At 38.7% G+C, this 18,870-nt stretch overlaps 1 protein-coding gene across 1 annotated transcript; it reads left to right on the top strand.

The window, feature by feature from the left end:
• Positions 1-1,469: 1,469 nt before the first annotated feature.
• LOC133382249 (rho GTPase-activating protein 24-like) lies at positions 1,470-5,073 on the top strand. Its single transcript, XM_061621933.1, has 2 exons — positions 1,470-1,783; positions 4,836-5,073. The coding sequence occupies exons 1-2, from the start codon at positions 1,470-1,472 to the stop codon at positions 5,071-5,073; spliced, it is 552 nt and encodes a 183-aa protein (XP_061477917.1).
• Positions 5,074-18,870: the final 13,797 nt, after the last annotated feature.

Here is an 18,870-nt window from a genome sequence, read left to right on the forward strand (position 1 = left end):
TCTAGTCTTCTTGGAACAGAATAGAAACTGGCAAGTTACATATTTAGGTATACATTTATGTATTTTTAATGTCTGGCTTCAAAATTCAGTTGATGAAAGTCAGGTTGACAATGGTGGGTGGAACCACCAGGCAATAAAACTGCATTTTTTAAAAAAGAGGAGGTTTATAATGAAAGAGCAGTCTCTCTGATGGACATGAAAAAGCTCCAAAGAGCAAATCATGAAAATTATTTTGAAGGAGGATTCATGGCTTCAGAAGACAAAAACATCTGTTTCAGAGGTATTTTTTTTCATCTTTTTGTATATTTTAGCAGTAGTATGCTACCAGTGACTGCTAAAGTACAACACTAAAACAAACTGAATGTATGTGTACAATTGGATCTTGGTCAGCATGTCAAGACTGCTCTAGACTATTATGTGTTTAGGTTTACCCTTCACTTTGACAACTACATATTACATTAGGGAAATGTTGATACTTTTCCTGACCAGCAGATGCATTCATCATCTTTGATGACTTATAGGCTTTGATGATTCCTCTCCTATGTAGAGGAAATAATAGTGAAGAATTTGCCATGTTATTTGTTTCATTTCTCCATTTAAAAGGAAATATATAGATCCCCTCCTTTGAGCAGTGCCATTGGTCTAAGTCAGCAAAATCTAGAATATTTGTTAGCAGGCAGGTAGAGCAATGTTATGGAAAAGGTCAATTCTTTTGCAGCAGCAAGTGCACATCAAAATGTTTTATTTGCACATGTGAACAGTTTTCTGGTTTTAACTTATGTTATGATTGTTTTGTATAAATTTATTGTTTCGTCTTGAGAAACACTTGATAGTGTTTAATGAGAGAGAATTAGTCTCTGCTCATCTTAGTGGTACAGTTAGGAGTTGACATTAGCAACTAAGCAGATGCTGTGTTTCCAATCATTTAACTCCCGCCTGATAGCCAATACCAGCAAATCCAAAAAATGATTTAAAACACTTCTTCTATTGTCTGCACAAAAGACACAGGGGACCTTGTACTTGTGGAAGATTATCCAAGTTTTATTTCCTCTGTGCTGTTGCTGCTCGACAGCCAAGAGCAATTCTGCAGAAATTTTTACAAAAGCAAGCAACTAGTAATTCATGGGCACGTCAATGTTCCACCCACCCATGTCAATCAAACTGCAGTGGGGGAGGGGGAAGAAAAAAGAGGGCAATAAAAGGGCAGTGTCTCTGGTGGTCAGGAACAAACCCTTACTGCAAGAGGACATGAGAAGCACGGCAACTTGAGGCGTTTCCCATTCCAAATCAAGAAGCCTTTGGAGCTGAAACAAGACCCAGGCTCCAATAAAGTGGATTATTTCCAAGCATTTGAGAAGCTTCAGACAGCTGCAGCTAGAATGAGAAGTCTCATAGTCAAAGGTGAAAGAAGAACAGGGAGAAAATCAAAACCACTTCTTAGCTAGTATTGAACTAAATGTGCTTGTCTGATGAGTCTAAAGGATATAAACAATATTGCTGAGATCTCTTCGAAGAACTGCCCAGATGACACAATGCTTGAAGAAAATCTAGTTTCCAGGCTTTTAACCAGGCCTAAGTACACAGACGACTTTGCAGAAACTAATGAGGCCACATCAAACATTTTTGGGCTTCAAGACAGCTTGGAACAAGGCCAAATGAGCAACTGTAGTGAATTTCCCCTCTCCAGCAATGACATCTCAACAAGTTCCTTACAGTGCCACTTGGTCAATCTAAAGCAGCAGATGGACAGGCAGAAGGCAGAGTATGAAACTAAGCTTTCAAGGTAAAAGTTCAGTCTATGAAATTTCTAAAGCTGGGGCTTTCTTGTTGAGTTTCTCAAGTGCTACTACAAGAAAAAGACTAGGAGTCACATTGGTTTATAAAGAAAACACTTGTATGTTGGCTTAACTATGACTTTTTAAAGGTGTAATTGACATGACTGTGCTTTGATGATTAAAGCCAGGAGCACAGTATTTTTCTTCAGAAAGGACAACAAGAACCGATTGGGAGCAGTGACCACAGTGCTATTAAATTAAACATACATGTAAATGGCCAATTGCCAAGAAAATCCAACACAGTCACATTTGACTTCAAAAGAGGAAACTTCACAAAAATGAGGGGATTGGTAAAAAGAAAGCTGAAAAACAAAGTCCAGAGGGTCACATCACTCAAAAATGCTTGGAAGTTGTTTAAAAACACTATATTAGAAGCTCAACTGGAGTGCATACCGCAGATCAGAAAAGGTACCGCCAGGGCCAAGAAGATGCCAGCATGGTTAACAAGCAAAGTCAAGGAAGCTCTTAGAGGCAAAAAGTCTTCCTTCAGAAAATGGAAGTCTTGTCCGAATGAAGAAAATAAAAAAGAACACAAACTCTGGCAAAAGAAATGCAAGAAGACAATAAGGGATGCTAAAAAAGAATTTGAGGAGCACATTACTAAGAACATAAAAACCAACAACAAAAAATTCTATAAATACATTCAAAGCAGGAGACCATCTAGGGAGACGATTGGACCCTTGGATGATAAGGGAGTCAAAGGTGTACTAAAGAGCGATAAGGAGATTGCAGAGAAGCTAAATGAATTCTTTGCATCTGTCTTCACAGTGGAAGATATAGGGCAGATCCCTGAACCTGAACTAACATTTGCAGGAAGGGATTCTGAGGATCTGAGACAAATAGTGGTAACGAGAGAGGAAGTTCTAAGCTTAATGGACAATATAAAAACTGACAAATCACCGGGCCCGGATGGCATCCACCCGAGAGTTCTCAAAGAACTCAAATGTGAAATTGCTGATCTGCTAACTAAAATATGTAACTTGTCCCTTGGGTCCTCCTCCGTGCCTGAGGACTGGAAAGTGGCAAATGTAATGCCAATCTTCAAAAAGGGATCCAGAGGGGATCCTGGAAATTACAGGCCAGTTAGCTTAACTTCTGTCCCTGGAAAACTGGTAGAAAGTATTATTAAAGCTAGATTAACTAAGCACATAGAAGAACAAGCCTTGCTGAAGCAGAGCCAGCATGGCTTCTGCAAGGGAAAGTCCTGTCTCAGTAACCTTTTAGAATTCTTTGAGAGTGTCAACAAGCATATAGATAGAGGTGATCCAGTGGACATAGTGTACTTAGACTTTCAAAAAGCGTTTGACAAGGTACCTCACCAAAGGCTTCTGAGGAAGCTTAGCAGTCATGGAATAAGAGGAGAGGTCCTCTTGTGGATAAGGAATTGGTTAAGAAGCAGAAAGCAGAGAGTAGGAATAAACGGACAGTTCTCCCAATGGAGGGCTGTAGAAAGTGGAGTCCCTCAAGGATCGGTATTGGGACCTGTACTTTTCAACTTGTTCATTAATGACCTAGAATTAGGAGTGAGCAGTGAAGTGGCCAAGTTTGCTGATGACACTAAATTGTTCAGGGTTGTTAAAACAAAAAGGGATTGTGAAGAGCTCCAAAAAGACCTCTCCAAACTGAGTGAATGGGCGGAAAAATGGCAAATGCAATTCAATATAAACAAGTGTAAAATTATGCATATTGGAGCAAAAAATCTTAATTTCACATATACGCTCATGGGGTCTGAACTGGCGGTGACCGACCAGGAGAGAGACCTCGGGGTTGTAGTGGACAGCACGATGAAAATGTCGACCCAGTGTGCGGCAGCTGTGAAAAAGGCAAATTCCATGCTAGCGATAATTAGGAAACGTATTGAAAATAAAACAGCCGATATCATCATGCCGTTGTATAAATCTATGGTGCGGCCGCATTTGGAATACTGTGTACAGTTCTGGTCGCCTCATCTCAAAAAGGATATTCTAGAGTTGGAAAAGGTTCAGAAGAGGGCAACCAGAATGATCAAGGGGATGGAGCGACTCCCTTACGAGGAAAGGTTGCAGCATTTGGGGCTTTTTAGTTTAGAGAAAAGGCGGGTCAGAGGAGACATGATAGAAGTGTATAAAATTATGCATGGCATTGAGAAAGTGGATAGAGAAAAGTTCTTCTCCCTCTCTCATAATACTAGAACTCGTGGACATTCGAAGAAGCTGAATGTTGGAAGATTCAGGACAGACAAAAGGAAGTACTTCTTTACTCAGCGCATAGTTAAACTACTGAATTTGCTCCCACAAGATGCAGTAATGGCCACCAGCTTGGACGGCTTTAAAAGAAGATTAGACAAATCCATGGAGGACAGGGCTATCAATGGCTACTAGCCGTGATGGCTGTGCTGTGCCACCCTAGTCAGAGGCAGCATGCTTCTGAAAACCAGTTGCCGGAAGCCTCAGGAGGGGAGAGTGTTCTTTCACTCGGGTCCTGCTTGCGGGCTTCCCCCAGGCACCTGGTTGGCCACTGTGAGAACAGGATGCTGGACTAGATGGGCCACTGGCCTGATCCAGCAGGCTCTTCTTATGTTCTTAATAGAAAATATGACCATATAATTCACATGTATTGGGTGGCCATCTGAGTGCACATGTTTGAGGGGTTTGTTTCCAAGAGCATAAAGTGATTTTCATAAACATCCTTCAGCTGCCACAACCTCCATAATGCGTTTGGGCTATTGGTGATCTATCCACCCACTCCCACCCCCCATGGCCAACATGACTGCATAATTGATGAATGTGTGAAAATGTGATTTTAAAAGGCAACAGGCATAATACAGAGATTGATCTGTTCATAGATGGTAGCTTTAATACTTTCGTAGAATGTCAGGAGGACGGAAGTATCCTTTGAATTGTGTCTTATTTTGTGAGACCAAAAATAAAGCACTTGAAACAGCACTATGCTTCAGAATACAGCCAGGAAAAGGGAGGGCTGCAAAGTGCAAAACTACCCTGTCTGTTTTTATGCCAACAGCCTGGAGCAACGGAACAAAGAATTGCAGTTAGAGATAAAGGATCTGCATTCAAAACTGGGTCAGCAACGGAGGTGGTATCGGTTGGTGGAAATTAAAATGCGCAATACAGAGAGAGCATGTGAAGATGCTGAGAGAAGGAATGAAACTCTTCAGAGGGAAATGGAAGAGTTTTTTGATACTTTTGGGGAATTAACAAATGAAATAAAGGTACCAGAGCAAACTAGTCAGAGCTTTTAGAAAATGACTGGCCTTAATTTTGGCTGCCCCACCCATTTTCTTATTTCATTCCAGTGCAAAGGGTGGAAATTCTGGACTTTCCCTTTTCAGAGCAATAAAACCAAGGTATTATTATTATATATGATCCTTCTTCCTTATATTTTTATATATTAAATATTACATTGTAGAATATGTTGTGGAATGGCAGAATAATGACCATCAAATTGAGCAGTTATTATCTATAGATATCTAGGTGTAACCTTTCATTCAACAGGCTCATGGAAAGTTCAAAATGTCATTGCATTTTTTTTTACACCAAAGGTGGTCCATATATTCCTGTAACCATCCAAGTTTTTGTCGCCAAGGTTATAGTCCAGATGTTGTACAGCTCCCAGCTATGTACTTTTATTTTTGAGGTCATACAAACTAAATTTATAAGAGGTATATTAGGAACCCTGACATGTGTCCCTAATACAATTTTATGGTTGGAGATGGGCCAAATCTCTGTAGAGGCACGCACACAGATATACAAGATAAACGTCTGGCTAAAGCTGATGTTTTTCCCAGTGAGATTAGCTTCTTTGACTCTGACTGATCCTTTTCCAAAAGGACATTGCCTGCAAAATGGCAGAATTTGGGTTTTTCTACTGCCACTGTTATGGCATTGAAATGGAAATGGACTGCCTTCAACTTAAGGCAGCCCTATGAATAGGGTTTTCATGGTAAGCGGTATTCAGAGGGGGTTTGCCATTGCCTTCCTCTGAGGCTGAGAGGCACTGACTGGGACAAGGTCACCCAGTGAATTATGGCATTAGGCTATACTAAAGCTAAAACTGCTGTCTCCCAGTGAATCATGGACATTAACCTACAAAATCATTTGAGCTTGGCCGCACTTCACTCTAACTATGGACATTTTGCAAGAATGTTCACAACCACCAATGATATGATAAATTTGTCAAGTACAGAAAAGCTTTCACACTCGCTAGGCTCAATGTTTTACCTTCTGTGCTTTTAGAAGGCAGATTTAACAAGGTTCCAGTTCAAGAGCGCTTATGCCCCTGTGACATGGGAGATGTGGAAACTGTTGCTCATGTACTGCTGTATTGTGCTTTTTGTTGGGACTCCTGACTGGATCTTATCACCCCAATTCTTCAAAAAATCCTAGGGAGGTCTGATGCATTTTATTTAGAATATTTACTCTCAGATGGGAACCTGCAGGTCACATATAGTGGGGCAAGATTTTGTGCATCAGCTGTTGCCTGTCAGAGTGATGATGGAAAAATAACAATAATAGCTAACCTTTTGGGGGCGTTTTGCCCACTGGAGTGTTTGTTCAACACCATTAGAGTCATATTATCTTATGTTGCAGCTGTTTCTTTCTTTGTATAATGTTGATATGTTTTTATAGTTTTAATATTTTATAGTGCTGGTCTTTGACTGTAATAAATAATCTATCGATTGATTGTTGTAGAATGCTTAATTTGAATAGTTATCACAGAATTCAGGACTATACTGTATAAAGAAAAGCAGAACTTTAAAACCAGGACTAGCACGGTACAGGTACACGAAAGAGAGAGATGAACTGTGGAAAGAAGTGGAGCAAAGTGAGTCTTGGGAAAGCTTAAGGAATGGCAGGTACCGTCTTCCAAGAAAGTTTAGAAAGGAAGGAGTATAAGGAAGACAAGGCTGCCATTGCTGTCATTTCTGTGTCCACTAGAGGAGAATGAGGGTGGGGAGGCAAGCTGAATGCTGGAAAGCACTTTGAAGAGGAAATTAGTTTCCCAGATTTTGCAATCCATCAAAGCATTATAAAATTTTAAGACAGACCAAAAGACCTTTTTTTTTTTAAGGTTAAGCTAGCAGAGGACATTCCAATATCTTACGATATAGTCCAGCATCTATGTTATTGCAGTGATGGGCAACATAGATAAAGGCAATGAAGGTACACTGAAGAATGAAAGATTGTCTTATCCCTTCTATACCCAGTCGATCAATGCACTCTGCAGGTGAGGGCCTCCGGCAGATACCATCTTATCAGGAAATCAGTTCTGCACAACATAAGAAGTGGACCTTTAGTGTTGCGGCACTGAAATTTTGGAATTCCCTCCCCATAAATATTAGACAGGCGCCATCTCTGTTGTCTTTTCGGTGCTTATTGAAGACCTTTCTATTTCAACAAGCCTTTTAAGAAGAGACCTTATCCAAGTCTGCATCTGTGCCAGAATTGCTTTTTAAGATGTTTTAATGTTTTTAAAGCTGTTTTGTTTTAATATGTTTTAATGTCTTTTGTTTTTAAGATGTTTTAAAGTGCTTTTAGGGTTTTTGTTTGCCGCCCTGGGCTCCTTCTGAAAGGACGGGTGGAATATAGATTTAATAAATAATAATAAATAATCCACCAAACTGTGTGGCAATTTTTTAAAGTTGTATACTGAATGATAAGGAAGATACTGTTATCCCACCTTTTCCTTAAAACAATACATATAAAGGAAGAGGAAGACAAGCAGACAAGTAAACTCAGCAAGAGAGCTATAAAGATACCTTTGTTATTGCTGTTGAAAGCCATTTTTAAAAATCTTATATATCATGAGGATTCTGATATTTCTCGTCTGGATTGAGCTGAGCTCAAGGTAGGATAGGATCTCTCTCTTTTTGCAGCCACAATTCCTTTGTTCCAAATAGGACAGGTTGTTGACTGTGTGCTTTTTCTGTAGCACAATGTCAGATATATTTTTGGCACAAAACCGCTGCTCCCCATGCAGCCTCTGTAGCCTTATGAGGTTAGCAGCACCACACATCACAGCTTTCTAACTCTGAAGCCAGAATAGTCGCTTAAACATTGAGGTCTCTCTTCGTGCTTTGTAACAGACAACACAATGCAGGTAATATATGACAGAAAATTATCATGACAACAGGTTATTGCAGTTTGAGAGCTAGAGAGGCTGAGGCAGGGGGAGGCTCCAGTTCTATTGATTTATTACTGGTTGTACTGTACAAGATGCAGTAATGGCCACCAGCTTGGACGGCTTTAAAAGAAGATTAGACAAATTCATGGAGGACAGGGCTATCAATGGCTACTAGCCGTGATGGCTGTGCTCTGCCACCCTAGTCAGAGGCAGCATGCTTCTGAAAACCAGTTGCCGGAAGCCTCAGGAGGGGAGAGTGTTCTTGCACTCGGGTCCTGCTTGCGGGCTTCCCCCAGGCACCTGGTTGGCCACTGTGAGAACAGGATGCTGGACTAGATGGGCCACTGGCCTGATCCAGCAGGCTCTTCTTATGTTCTTACTGTTTGACTTATAATTAAAAGAAACAGTTAAAAACATCCTTGTCTATTTTTTTAAAATGGGAAAGATTTAGGAAGGGCCATAGCTCAGTGGCAGAACATCTGCCTTACATGCAGAAGATCCCAAGTTCAATCCCCAACATCTCCAAGAACAGCTGGGAGAGACTCCTGCCTGAAACTCTGGAGAGCTGCTGCTAGTCAGTGTAGACAATAGTAAACTAGATGGACCAATGGTCTCAGTAGAAGGCAGCTTCCTATGTTCCTTCCCAAGCTTTATTAATTAGTACAGCACAGATTTCCAAAGCATGGGAGGCTGGTCACCAGAGCAAAGTGGGGCAGAGCCCTACCAGTATTTTTACTACTGTATGTCTAAAGTGTCCACAGTATCTTTGCCATGGAAGATGATGGGGGGAAAACAGAACAAATTGCCCCTGTACTGGTTGACTCATTTGGCTACCCCCCAGGTCTAGTGGTTACCAGCCTCCATTGCCAAGAAGGAAGTCCGGCAGAACAGTGTGTGGAGAGAGGGTGAGAATATAAGGCAGGGACCTAAATGTGATCTCAGGGTGTAGTCTGAAGGCACCTGAGGCCGCCGCCTTGCTGAAGCTAAACAGATCTAGATTTAGTCAGTGACTGGATGAGTGACTCGCCAGGGAGCTGCATGCATGCCACCTTGGGTACAATGATGGAAGAAAAGCAGGATATAAATTTTACGTAAAAAATAAATTTAAAAAGGGCCCCAGCATTAGCCATTAACACAATGAAGGAGGTACACAGCCTCCCATATTACAATTTGGGGATGGTGGAATGATACATATCCAAAAAAGTACCTCTCATCACAGAACCACACTGTTATTTTCCATTATACAAATCGTATAGCATAAACTCTATTAATTATAATACAGAACAAGTTTTTTTTTCTCAAAAAGTTGTTATACAAGTGGAACTATGATATCCAATTGAGTACAAACATTGCATCTTAAAGATGTAGTGGAGAATGTGGAGGTTCAAGAAATTAAAGCTCATTCTTGTGTCATTACAAAGTTCAGTGATTCCCTACTGAGTTTTAAGCCTATTGGCCTATCTTATGGAATACAATTTTCCATTTGTAATCAACTGTTAGCTTTTTGTTCTATAGACCTCTGCATAATGGGGCATCTTGCCACAGAGACAAGAAGTTGTAGGTGCAGGTAATATATTCTCTGTTTTCCCCTCCCATTTTATATTTCAGACAAGGTTGTAAGGTTATTTTTGTGATAATTAAGAACAAAGTTTCTAGATGTGTTTTTTAATAAGAGGAGCAGCTAACCTGTGGTCCTCCAGATGTTGTTGGACTACAACTTCCAATGACCCCAACCACTGACCATGCTGGCTGAGGTTGATGGAGCACAAACAACATCTGGAGGGCCACAGGTTAGTTACCTCTGTTGTATAGTAAGTCAATGAAATTTCTTGCTTTAAATGCAAAATAAACAATGTTCTGCTTAAAACAAGAGCTTGAAAGGACTATATCATCTATAGATCATACAGTTCATGACTCTAAGTATTCACATTGGTATTATTGTTGCATTTGTAGTTTCCTTGTTCTACCTGTTACAGGAATATTCTAACCATAATTCATGCCACATCTGAGTTCCCTTCTCCACCAAACTAAGTTTTTAAAAAATCTTATGCAATTGTTACTCAACTAAAAATCTCTCTTCCACGATTACGAGTATTTCTTCCCACAATTCAAGTTGTATAAAAACATTCACATTGAGACACAAAAACCAGTAAGCCAGGATTCTTATACACATTTTGTCCACATTTATTTCATTTTTACAGTGGCTTTAATATTGATGCTGTAAGACAAGACTATTGGGAAAAATGGAAACCCAAATTAAAATAAGACTAAAAGCTAACACTTAAGAATTTATTATCAATAACGTTGATAACTCAAACGTTGGGTTCTGTTGGGGGGAGGCATCTATCTTTTTGAAGTTGCCATGATATATATAAAAAATCACTTCCATTTTCCACAGAACATTTCCTTATTGCACAAGCATCAAGAATGAAATATGTCATGAGCTGCCTTAAGCAGGCAGAACAGGCCATTTAATGTATCTATACATTAGATTTCAAAGGATTTGTCTGAAAGCACAATTCAAACTAACAAAAGAAACGGCCCAAGACTCCAAACATGATACAAATATTAGGGCTTGATGCTATTTTTCTGGGATAATTTGTATATGTAAATATTTGTATACAGGCACATACATCACAACACACGTTTTACAAGGAACAAACAAGATTGTAAAATGATGGTTTATGGAAAAAATCAGGAAAGATTATAAAAATGAAGATGCGAGGAAACAATTTAAGGCTATTTGTTAAAAACATTTTTTTTTAACACAGAGCACTCAGTAGCTCACATATATGTGTTATAGGCATAATGTATGAGGACATTCTGTGTAAGCTCCGTTTGAATTAATGAGAGCTACCTAAAGCTTATTCATTTTGACTGGGCTTGTGCAGTGGAAGTTCAAAGCATTCTGCTCTAAGCCAAAATCCAGCTAGATTGTTTAAAGTTACTGGAAACTAGTGAAAAAAACCAGAAAGTCTGTTAGCCCGACTTCCAACTTCAATCAGTGTAGCTATATCTTAACTTCTATAATGACACAAGTTTTCAGGCTGATTCACACATCAACTTTTGGGGCTTCTTTCAATCCACAGTTATATGAGAAGTGTTACTACAGAATGAGATTATACCCATAGTGAAGCAGCTCCTGGATTTAGCACACTACTGCAAATGCTTCAAAAATATAATTAGCACAAGCAGTCTAAATTTGTGTGAATCACCTCTGAAAATTAACTAGGCCTTCAGCATTTACCACAATATAACATTTTAGTTTTAAGAGAGGAGGAAATGCTCACTGGGCTGAATGGCTTTGTGTATTTCCTTTATTTAAAATAAACGCTTCACTGACTAGTGAATTTACCAGTCACATTTGGCCCTTGAAAATAAATTTCATGCATTACCCAGTAAAAGACTCAAAAGAAGCAACCTTTTGTAGAAATCTACAATTTCTTCAATAATCCACAACATCTTTTGAAAAGAAAACCCAAACACTCTGGAAAAGGACAATAGCTAAACATAAACCAACAACCATTTAAAAATATATGCATATAAAAATGTCAACCATATTGCTATGCCAATTCTTGTTTAAAAAGTCATCTAGGCATCAAAATTGATTAAAAAACTGTGCACATTTCTTTTTGTTTCAGTCACCACTGTTTTCCCTAAAAGATGATAGCACCTCACTGTAGCATCTGCTATGAAAAAGTGGGAAGGATACAGCTTCATTTCTCATGTGCACTTCTAGAGCAATCAAATATGGCCATCATTAATATATGTAATTCACCTTCATTATGAATGGGAGAAAAATGATTAAGCTGTCCTCTGTATTTCAGTCTAAGGCACACAATGCAGAATTAAAGCCCTATGTCTGCAAACTTTCATGTACACTTGTGACAGCAATGCTACTGACAGGATCAGGGCTTCTTGCTGAGATGGGATCCTATCTTTATAAATATTTTACATAGGTTGCCTGTATAGCATGTACAACAAGGGTTGATTCCTGCTAGCTTATCTGGGTACTTCTATAGTATAAATGCTGAAAAGCTAATTTATGATGCATAGCCAAAGATTTGAAAAATAAAATCTTGTGAAAAAACTGATTGCTAGCACTGATACTTCTCATCTAATCCAGAAAGACATAATGCACTTAGGCATCATCGATTTAACATGTTCACAGCTAAGTGCACACTGATTTTAGACAGATTTAAAAAGCACTTTATGGATTTTGAAATTTAGCTTGATATTTCAGAAAAGTTATTTCCAGCTAACATTATACTACACTAAGTTTTAACCCATAACAAGGCACACCCAAAACATTTAAAAATAGTTTTATTTTAAAAATTGATATAATGTCTTCAGTTTCTTCCTCAGAAGCCCTAATCGCAAAGAGCTTAATTCAGCCCACAACTGGCACAGCAACTCACAGAGGGATCTCTGTGGACATATAAGCCTGTTTCTCCCATCTCCATCCACAGTACGTGCAAAGGTTATGGACAGTCAGCATGCTAGGCTGTTACAGGGCATGGCGGGAAGGGGGCTGTTGACATGCCTTCCATATCCTATCTAGCCATCCTGCTTTGCTTGGGCAAGGATCACTAGCTCTCAGCTTTCATACTCTGAGCGGAGAGAACAGATTAGATGAGAATAAGAGACAAATGCCAAAGCACAATTTTGCATTACAAAAAGGGCTTATATATTCACCCATATATGTACATGGGAGGGGAGGGGAGGAAAATTGGACTTTTATGTGCTATGGAGATCCCTCCACAAGCAGGTGATGCATTGTGCTGGACTGCATCAGCTCCAAAAACTTTTAATAAGTAACAATGGTGTAATGAGAGAGGAAGCATGGCTGTGTCTAGATGAGGCCTAAAGTGCTTTAAAAAATAATTAATGAAACAGGTTGCTGTGCAAAAATGCAGGCACTCTTTGAGAAAAATTAAGCAGCAGCATGACAAAGTAAAAATTAAAATCTTAAATACATAATTTAACCCTTAAGTACATTTTGAGTATTTTCTTTTCAATTTTGGAATATTAGAACGAAATGAATTTAGGAACCAATTAATCTACTACTTCCAAGAAGTATTTTTCTACTTTATTTTTTAAAATTAATATATGTATTGAAATATAGGACCCAGACTTAACTACAATATGACAATGAGTTAATGGCAGTGAAATCCACAATCAGAAATACAATTATAAAAATAAAATACAATTGTTTTACAGTTCAAAAATGAGAATGTGTTTTTTCCTCTTGTTTTGTTCATATGAGAAGATGGCTTGTAATTATTTAGCACAAGAGATTTTCAACATGCTTACCAAGCATAAAATAGAAACTATTATATAAAGGCATTAAAACAATCTAAACAAATTATCTTAAAATTTTGGTTCACTTTTTTTTATACCCCAACTTATAAAAAGTGATGTCAGCAACATTCATGGCAAAGTTATGAAATTAAAGATCAGGCTAGTCAGCTGAGGGAATTTAACCTGAGTCCATGTTCTGTATTTGGAAGCAGATGTGCACATCACATTAAATTCAAGTATGTTATCTAAGTACACACATCCCCAGGAAAGAATTTGGCTCCAACAGTATCACTTAGTATCCAGCCCTGATCAATTGCATACTGCATACATTGGCTTCATCTGTGTGTAGAGTTTTATAGACACCATTGATACTGGATTTACAAAATGTTGATGAAGCTTTCTTAATTTACAGCTTTGCACCTCTGTTTAACAATCCAGTCACCCTATACAAGCTGTACTGCTGCCAAGACTGAACCAGTATTCTAAGAATGCTATCCAGCATGCATCTCACACGCTATTATGGCCACCAATTTTGTTTTGAAAACCAGACCCCCAATTTAGAGATGCTGCAGCTTTTAGTTTTAGTGCAACCTAGTATAAATTTGCACACTGCAAACATATTTTTCTACTTAACTACTGGAGTGTTAAGCTGTGGTTTAAAGCTACAGATCCATTCTTACAACATCTTATTTACCTTTAGCCTAAATACAAAGAACCACATACCTAGTTCCACATGCCCAAAGGAGCTTCATAGCAGCCTCCCCCCCAAATACATGACAAGTCTCTTTTGAAATTGAAGGGAGTTTCCAAAACAGCTTGTGATATCACCTGTGTTATGTTGTTCACAGGAAAGTGAGAGTGAAAAGGTCTATTAGGCACACCCAAGCCTAACTTAGAAATTTGGATCCTAGACTCTTTCTTTAAAGCAGGGAATGGGGAAGCAGTGACCATCCAGATGTTGCTGGACATCCAACTCCCACTGCCCTAGACAGTATGGCCAATTGGCTGGGATTATAGGACTTGTAGTCCAACAACATCTGGAGGGCCACAGGTTCCCCATATCTGCTCTAAAGTCCATACATTCCATAGACAATAACGTAAGCTGATAACAGTAACTAAAACAGATTCATATTAAGCAGCCCATGCTGCAACACAGGACTTGAAAGGATGGATCTGTGAGGGTACAGCTGTTTGTTTTAAAATCCAACACCAAATATAACACATGCAGATGCCTAGACCAGCCCCAAAGTAAACATTTGGGCACATAAACAAACCCATGTAATTAAGTTTAACCAGCCTAAATTCTCTGATAAAACTATAAATTTATCTAAAATAAAATGGCACTATTTCAAGGGCTGTGTGTAAACCTAAGCATGCAGGACTTTCCCACATGTTATGGGAAGCAGCAAAAAGAAGTACTAGTGACTTACAATCAACGTATGAAAAGAGTGCAATACCAGGGACATTTTAGGTATGTAAATCCCTCTACTATTCCTCTTTTGCTGCTTCCCAGTCCATACCAAAAAAGTTATCTATTTGATATGATCTGTGCAGACACATGCCTCTCTTTATATAATTATAAATATGAATGTTCACACAAAATAATTTCCTCAAAACACTTTCTACAAACAGTTCAGACTCAGAGTGGGTTGCTTTTAATTTCTGTAATGTTTCTGAACAAATGACATGGGCACATGCAAAAACAGTTTTTCAATCTACTCCATCTCTGCAATGCCATTCAGCTACTCAGCGTATGTTTAAAGAAATATGTAGAATCTGAACATTTAATAACCAATTTTCTTCATTCTCCTTTTCAGGTGAGCAGTTAAGTATAACTATTGACAAATCATGAGTCTTTAAACATTTCACAGTATTGTCAGATCATGCTATAATAGTTTGTCTCATAATGGGATTTTCTTATTGAAAGACAACCATACTTGTTTATATACACACATAGCTTTTAGAAAAGTGAACATTTGAGTGACTCAAACACAGCAAGCTACAGAAAACAAAAAATATTTAAGAGAATATACTTGTTCTAAATTTTAGTAAGAGATGACCCTACTGAAATAGGCTCCACTGCTAGAACTAAAAATAGCACAAATAAGTTAGAATCCATGTTTTTTCTTACTTAAATTCTTTTGTGGCAAGAAGATCGATTGTGCAAATTTAAATTTCAGGCTTACTCTTAATACTTACTCATTCTGGATTTTTAACCGCATGAATAAGTGCTAGAATTGAACCATTACCTATTTTGAGGCTGCTGATTAGTAAAATTATGGGAGCGGTCCATAGGATCATGTGTTCCCACTCTCTGCCCCATACGTGTATGAGCCCTACCTTTTTTAACCATCAACTGACATTAAATCAGTATGATGAAAACTGGTCAAAATAATACTCTTATCACTTGATTTACTGAAAGAACATTATCAAGAGTAGAAGAAAACAGTTTGCAAGTTTGAATCCAATTCATTTACTGCAGGGGTGAGGATTTTTTTTTCCAGTCTAAGGGCTGAGTTCATTCATACATAACCTTCCAGGGACCACATGCCAGTGATGGATGGGGACAGAGGCAAAAGTAGGTGGAACAACAGAAGCTATTCTTATCTTTGTACAGTAGGTTACATTCCAACTATGCAAAAGTCTACATCCACAACAAAACCCACACATCTCTCCATCCAGGCAAGCGAGAGGCATCACTACAGTTCAAGGCCACATTCCAGCAAAAGCACTCAAGGCAGGGTAGAACAGGGGCATTGAGGGGCATGGCCTGGGAAGAGTCACAAGGGCCAGAGAGTGAGGCCTGGAGGGCCACCTTCAGTCCCCAGGCCTGAGGTTCCCCACCCCTGATTGACCAAGTCCTGTCCTTTCTTATTTCACTTAGGCAGCTGATAATATAGCAGGCAAGATTATCATTATCATATTTTAAAGTAAGAACAGGAAAAAGCGGAGGGGTTAAGTGGCAAGGGAACACAGTCCTTCTGAGTTGGTGAAAGATACTACCTCAGCAGAGACTCATAGGAGTGTGTGTGCGAACTATATTGAGAGAACAGAAGTTGGGAGGGTGAAGTTGGAACTCTTTTCTTTGACATTCTAGTATTCTTTGCAGAGGGTTATTATAAATTATCAGGAACCATCCAATCATTTAAAATCCCAGCTCTAGTCTGAAATATACACTGCAGGTTTACCACTTGAGAGAACTAGGATCACAGAATAGGATAAAAGTACTGTACCTTAGAAAGGTGTTACCAGAGGTTTAAAATGCCCATCTCCCCCCTGCCGTTTAAGATTTTGTGTTTAGAGAATGTTGCAAAGCTACTCTATAATGAACATGCCCTATCTCCCAAACAGATTAACAGCCTAACATTCCTCTATTTAAAAGAATTAAGCACAAACTACAACCAGAACATATTTACTTTCTATTCTCCTCCACACTACAGTCCAGTCATTTCCCTCTTCACTCCTTTCAGCAACAAGTTCTTCACAAATGTTCCCCACAGTTGTTTTCCCCCACCCTACATTTCTTGTTATAAGTAAGCTCTCCACTGTCCCCTAATGAGATCAGCCCATGATTCCTATTTCAGTATCAGGGATGATTCTTAGAATGTGTTAAAGTATCTCTGACCATGTGCAGAATGCCTTTCTATCACCAAGTAACAACAGCAGTCTCCTTAATCCTAGCCCACCCCCACCCTTAGAATTCAAGAGCAGCTTAATCCAGACTACCTCCTTCAAATCAGCAAGTTTAGATGGGAGAGGTTTTTGCAGGTCAGGATTCAGAAATCAGGCTGTCCCAGCTAAATCAGGACAATTGAACTCCTGTCACCTTAACTAGCTGATCCTCAAGCTGTTGAAGCACAAGCCTCTGATTGCTGAAATAGTTCAAGAGTCCCAGTTCCACCTAACTTACTAGAGTATTGCCACTCCCACCCCCTCTCTTCCCAGCTAGAAAAATCTCGTGTGGTATTCCTGAGTTAAAGCTGAAGAATTTTGTGTACCAGGAGCTCAGTACCCATTCCAATGCTCTACTGCATCCGTGCAACACAGCACATACAGAGAAAGAGACCATGCTCCAATTATTAGATACTTTATACAAAGTATAGATACATAATCCTTGAATGCCCAACATTCACAAAAATAGTTCAAATGTAGCACTTATTCATAGCGGTTCTGGAAGTACAGTGTACATTTTGAAAGTTTTTAATCCTATACAACTAACATACATCAGCAATATTTACAGTGACATTAATTTGTTAGAACTAATTTGTCATAATTTAATAATGTTAGATTGGGATGAATCTAAGTATGAATGGGAAATCTCTTTAAAAATCACACACTGAAACATACATTCTTAATGAAAACATAATTTCCGTTTATCTATTTGTAAGTACAGAGGCTAATTTAGACCCTCTTCAAATCATTCAGAATTCAATTCAATAGCTTAACAAAAACACAATTCAAACGAGTGAAAGTTGCTTTGCAACAGCTTCTCATTCACCTTTTTATTGAATATATCCAGGGATGTCAAACTCAGTGGGTGGAGGGCTGCATTCCTCACCTTGCAGTTGCACTCTAGAATTACACTTCCAGTGAAAAATGTCATAGCTACACATTGATTCCTCCTCAATACTTTTTTTTAAGAGTAATCTTCTTCCTGGTTGGTGTCTAGTTTTAGCCAAACAGGGCAGGAAGGATTATCTGCATACTTTCTACATTCAAGTACAGAGAGTTAGTAAGAAGCCACTTCAAAATGCATAGCCAATAGAATGTCAGACAACATTATGAATCAAGCTTTGGGGGCCAAGCTGTCAAATAACTTGAACTCTTAATCTAGATATTTTCCTCTCACTTGTTCCCTGCTTCCCTTGTCTCTTTCTTCCCTCATCTTTGTTTATTGTCTTCCCTGCTGCTGAGTTTTTATTTGGGGCACTGACCTGTCTTTTTATGTGTCACCTATTTGGCTTCTGCTACAAAAATAATAGATTATAAATTCTGTCCAGGGTCCAAATGGCCACACATCTAGTTTCATTTGTGAACTGTTTCCCCCCCCCCAATCCCAGTATCGTCCTACAACAATCCCCCAGAAAAGTCACTCCAGAATGTCAGAGATTCTTGAGAGTGATGATCAATGTACTGCAAAGACTGAAACTGGAATGGGAAATATACATGTGTGTCAAAAACATTTTGCAGGTGGATCTAAAGATTCTGGCCAATAGTTTTACAGGGTCTCTTTAAAAATGCAACTTCGATTTTTCTATAACATATTTACTTGAAATTAAGTTCTACTGAAATGAATGACATACTGAAGTAAACATATTTCTGAACAGGGTAATACATTAATTGAAGGATTCATATACAAATGTATCGCTTAACAATTCATCACTTGTTGGCAGTTGCACATAGTAAATAGCAATCACAGACAGATTTGATATAAGTTCACATCTCAGGCACAATATTTAAGGGAGGCAGTTCACATGTTCAGCTGCAACTCTCAAGTGATATTAATGAATTTACAAGCACATTTGAAATACCCCAAAAGCAAATTCTAAGAAGCATCTGCAGCAGCAAATGCAGCAACATGCTAGAGCTGCTCTAAAATGTATTTGTTGCAGTG

Source organism: Rhineura floridana, chromosome 3, assembly GCF_030035675.1.
Source record: "Rhineura floridana isolate rRhiFlo1 chromosome 3, rRhiFlo1.hap2, whole genome shotgun sequence".
In the NCBI taxonomy this organism is placed as follows: Eukaryota; Metazoa; Chordata; class Lepidosauria; order Squamata; family Rhineuridae; genus Rhineura; species Rhineura floridana.

What these genes read in the sequence shown, in the direction of transcription:
- LOC133382249 (XM_061621933.1), top strand. Translation starts at nt 1,470, where the DNA reads ATGAGTCTAAAGGATATAAACAATATTGCTGAGATCTCTTCGAAGAAC. An exon ending in TATGAAACTAAGCTTTCAAG is followed by an intron (nt 1,784 to 4,835) that starts GTAAAAGTTCAG and finishes TTATGCCAACAG; the next exon opens with CCTGGAGCAACGGAACAAAG.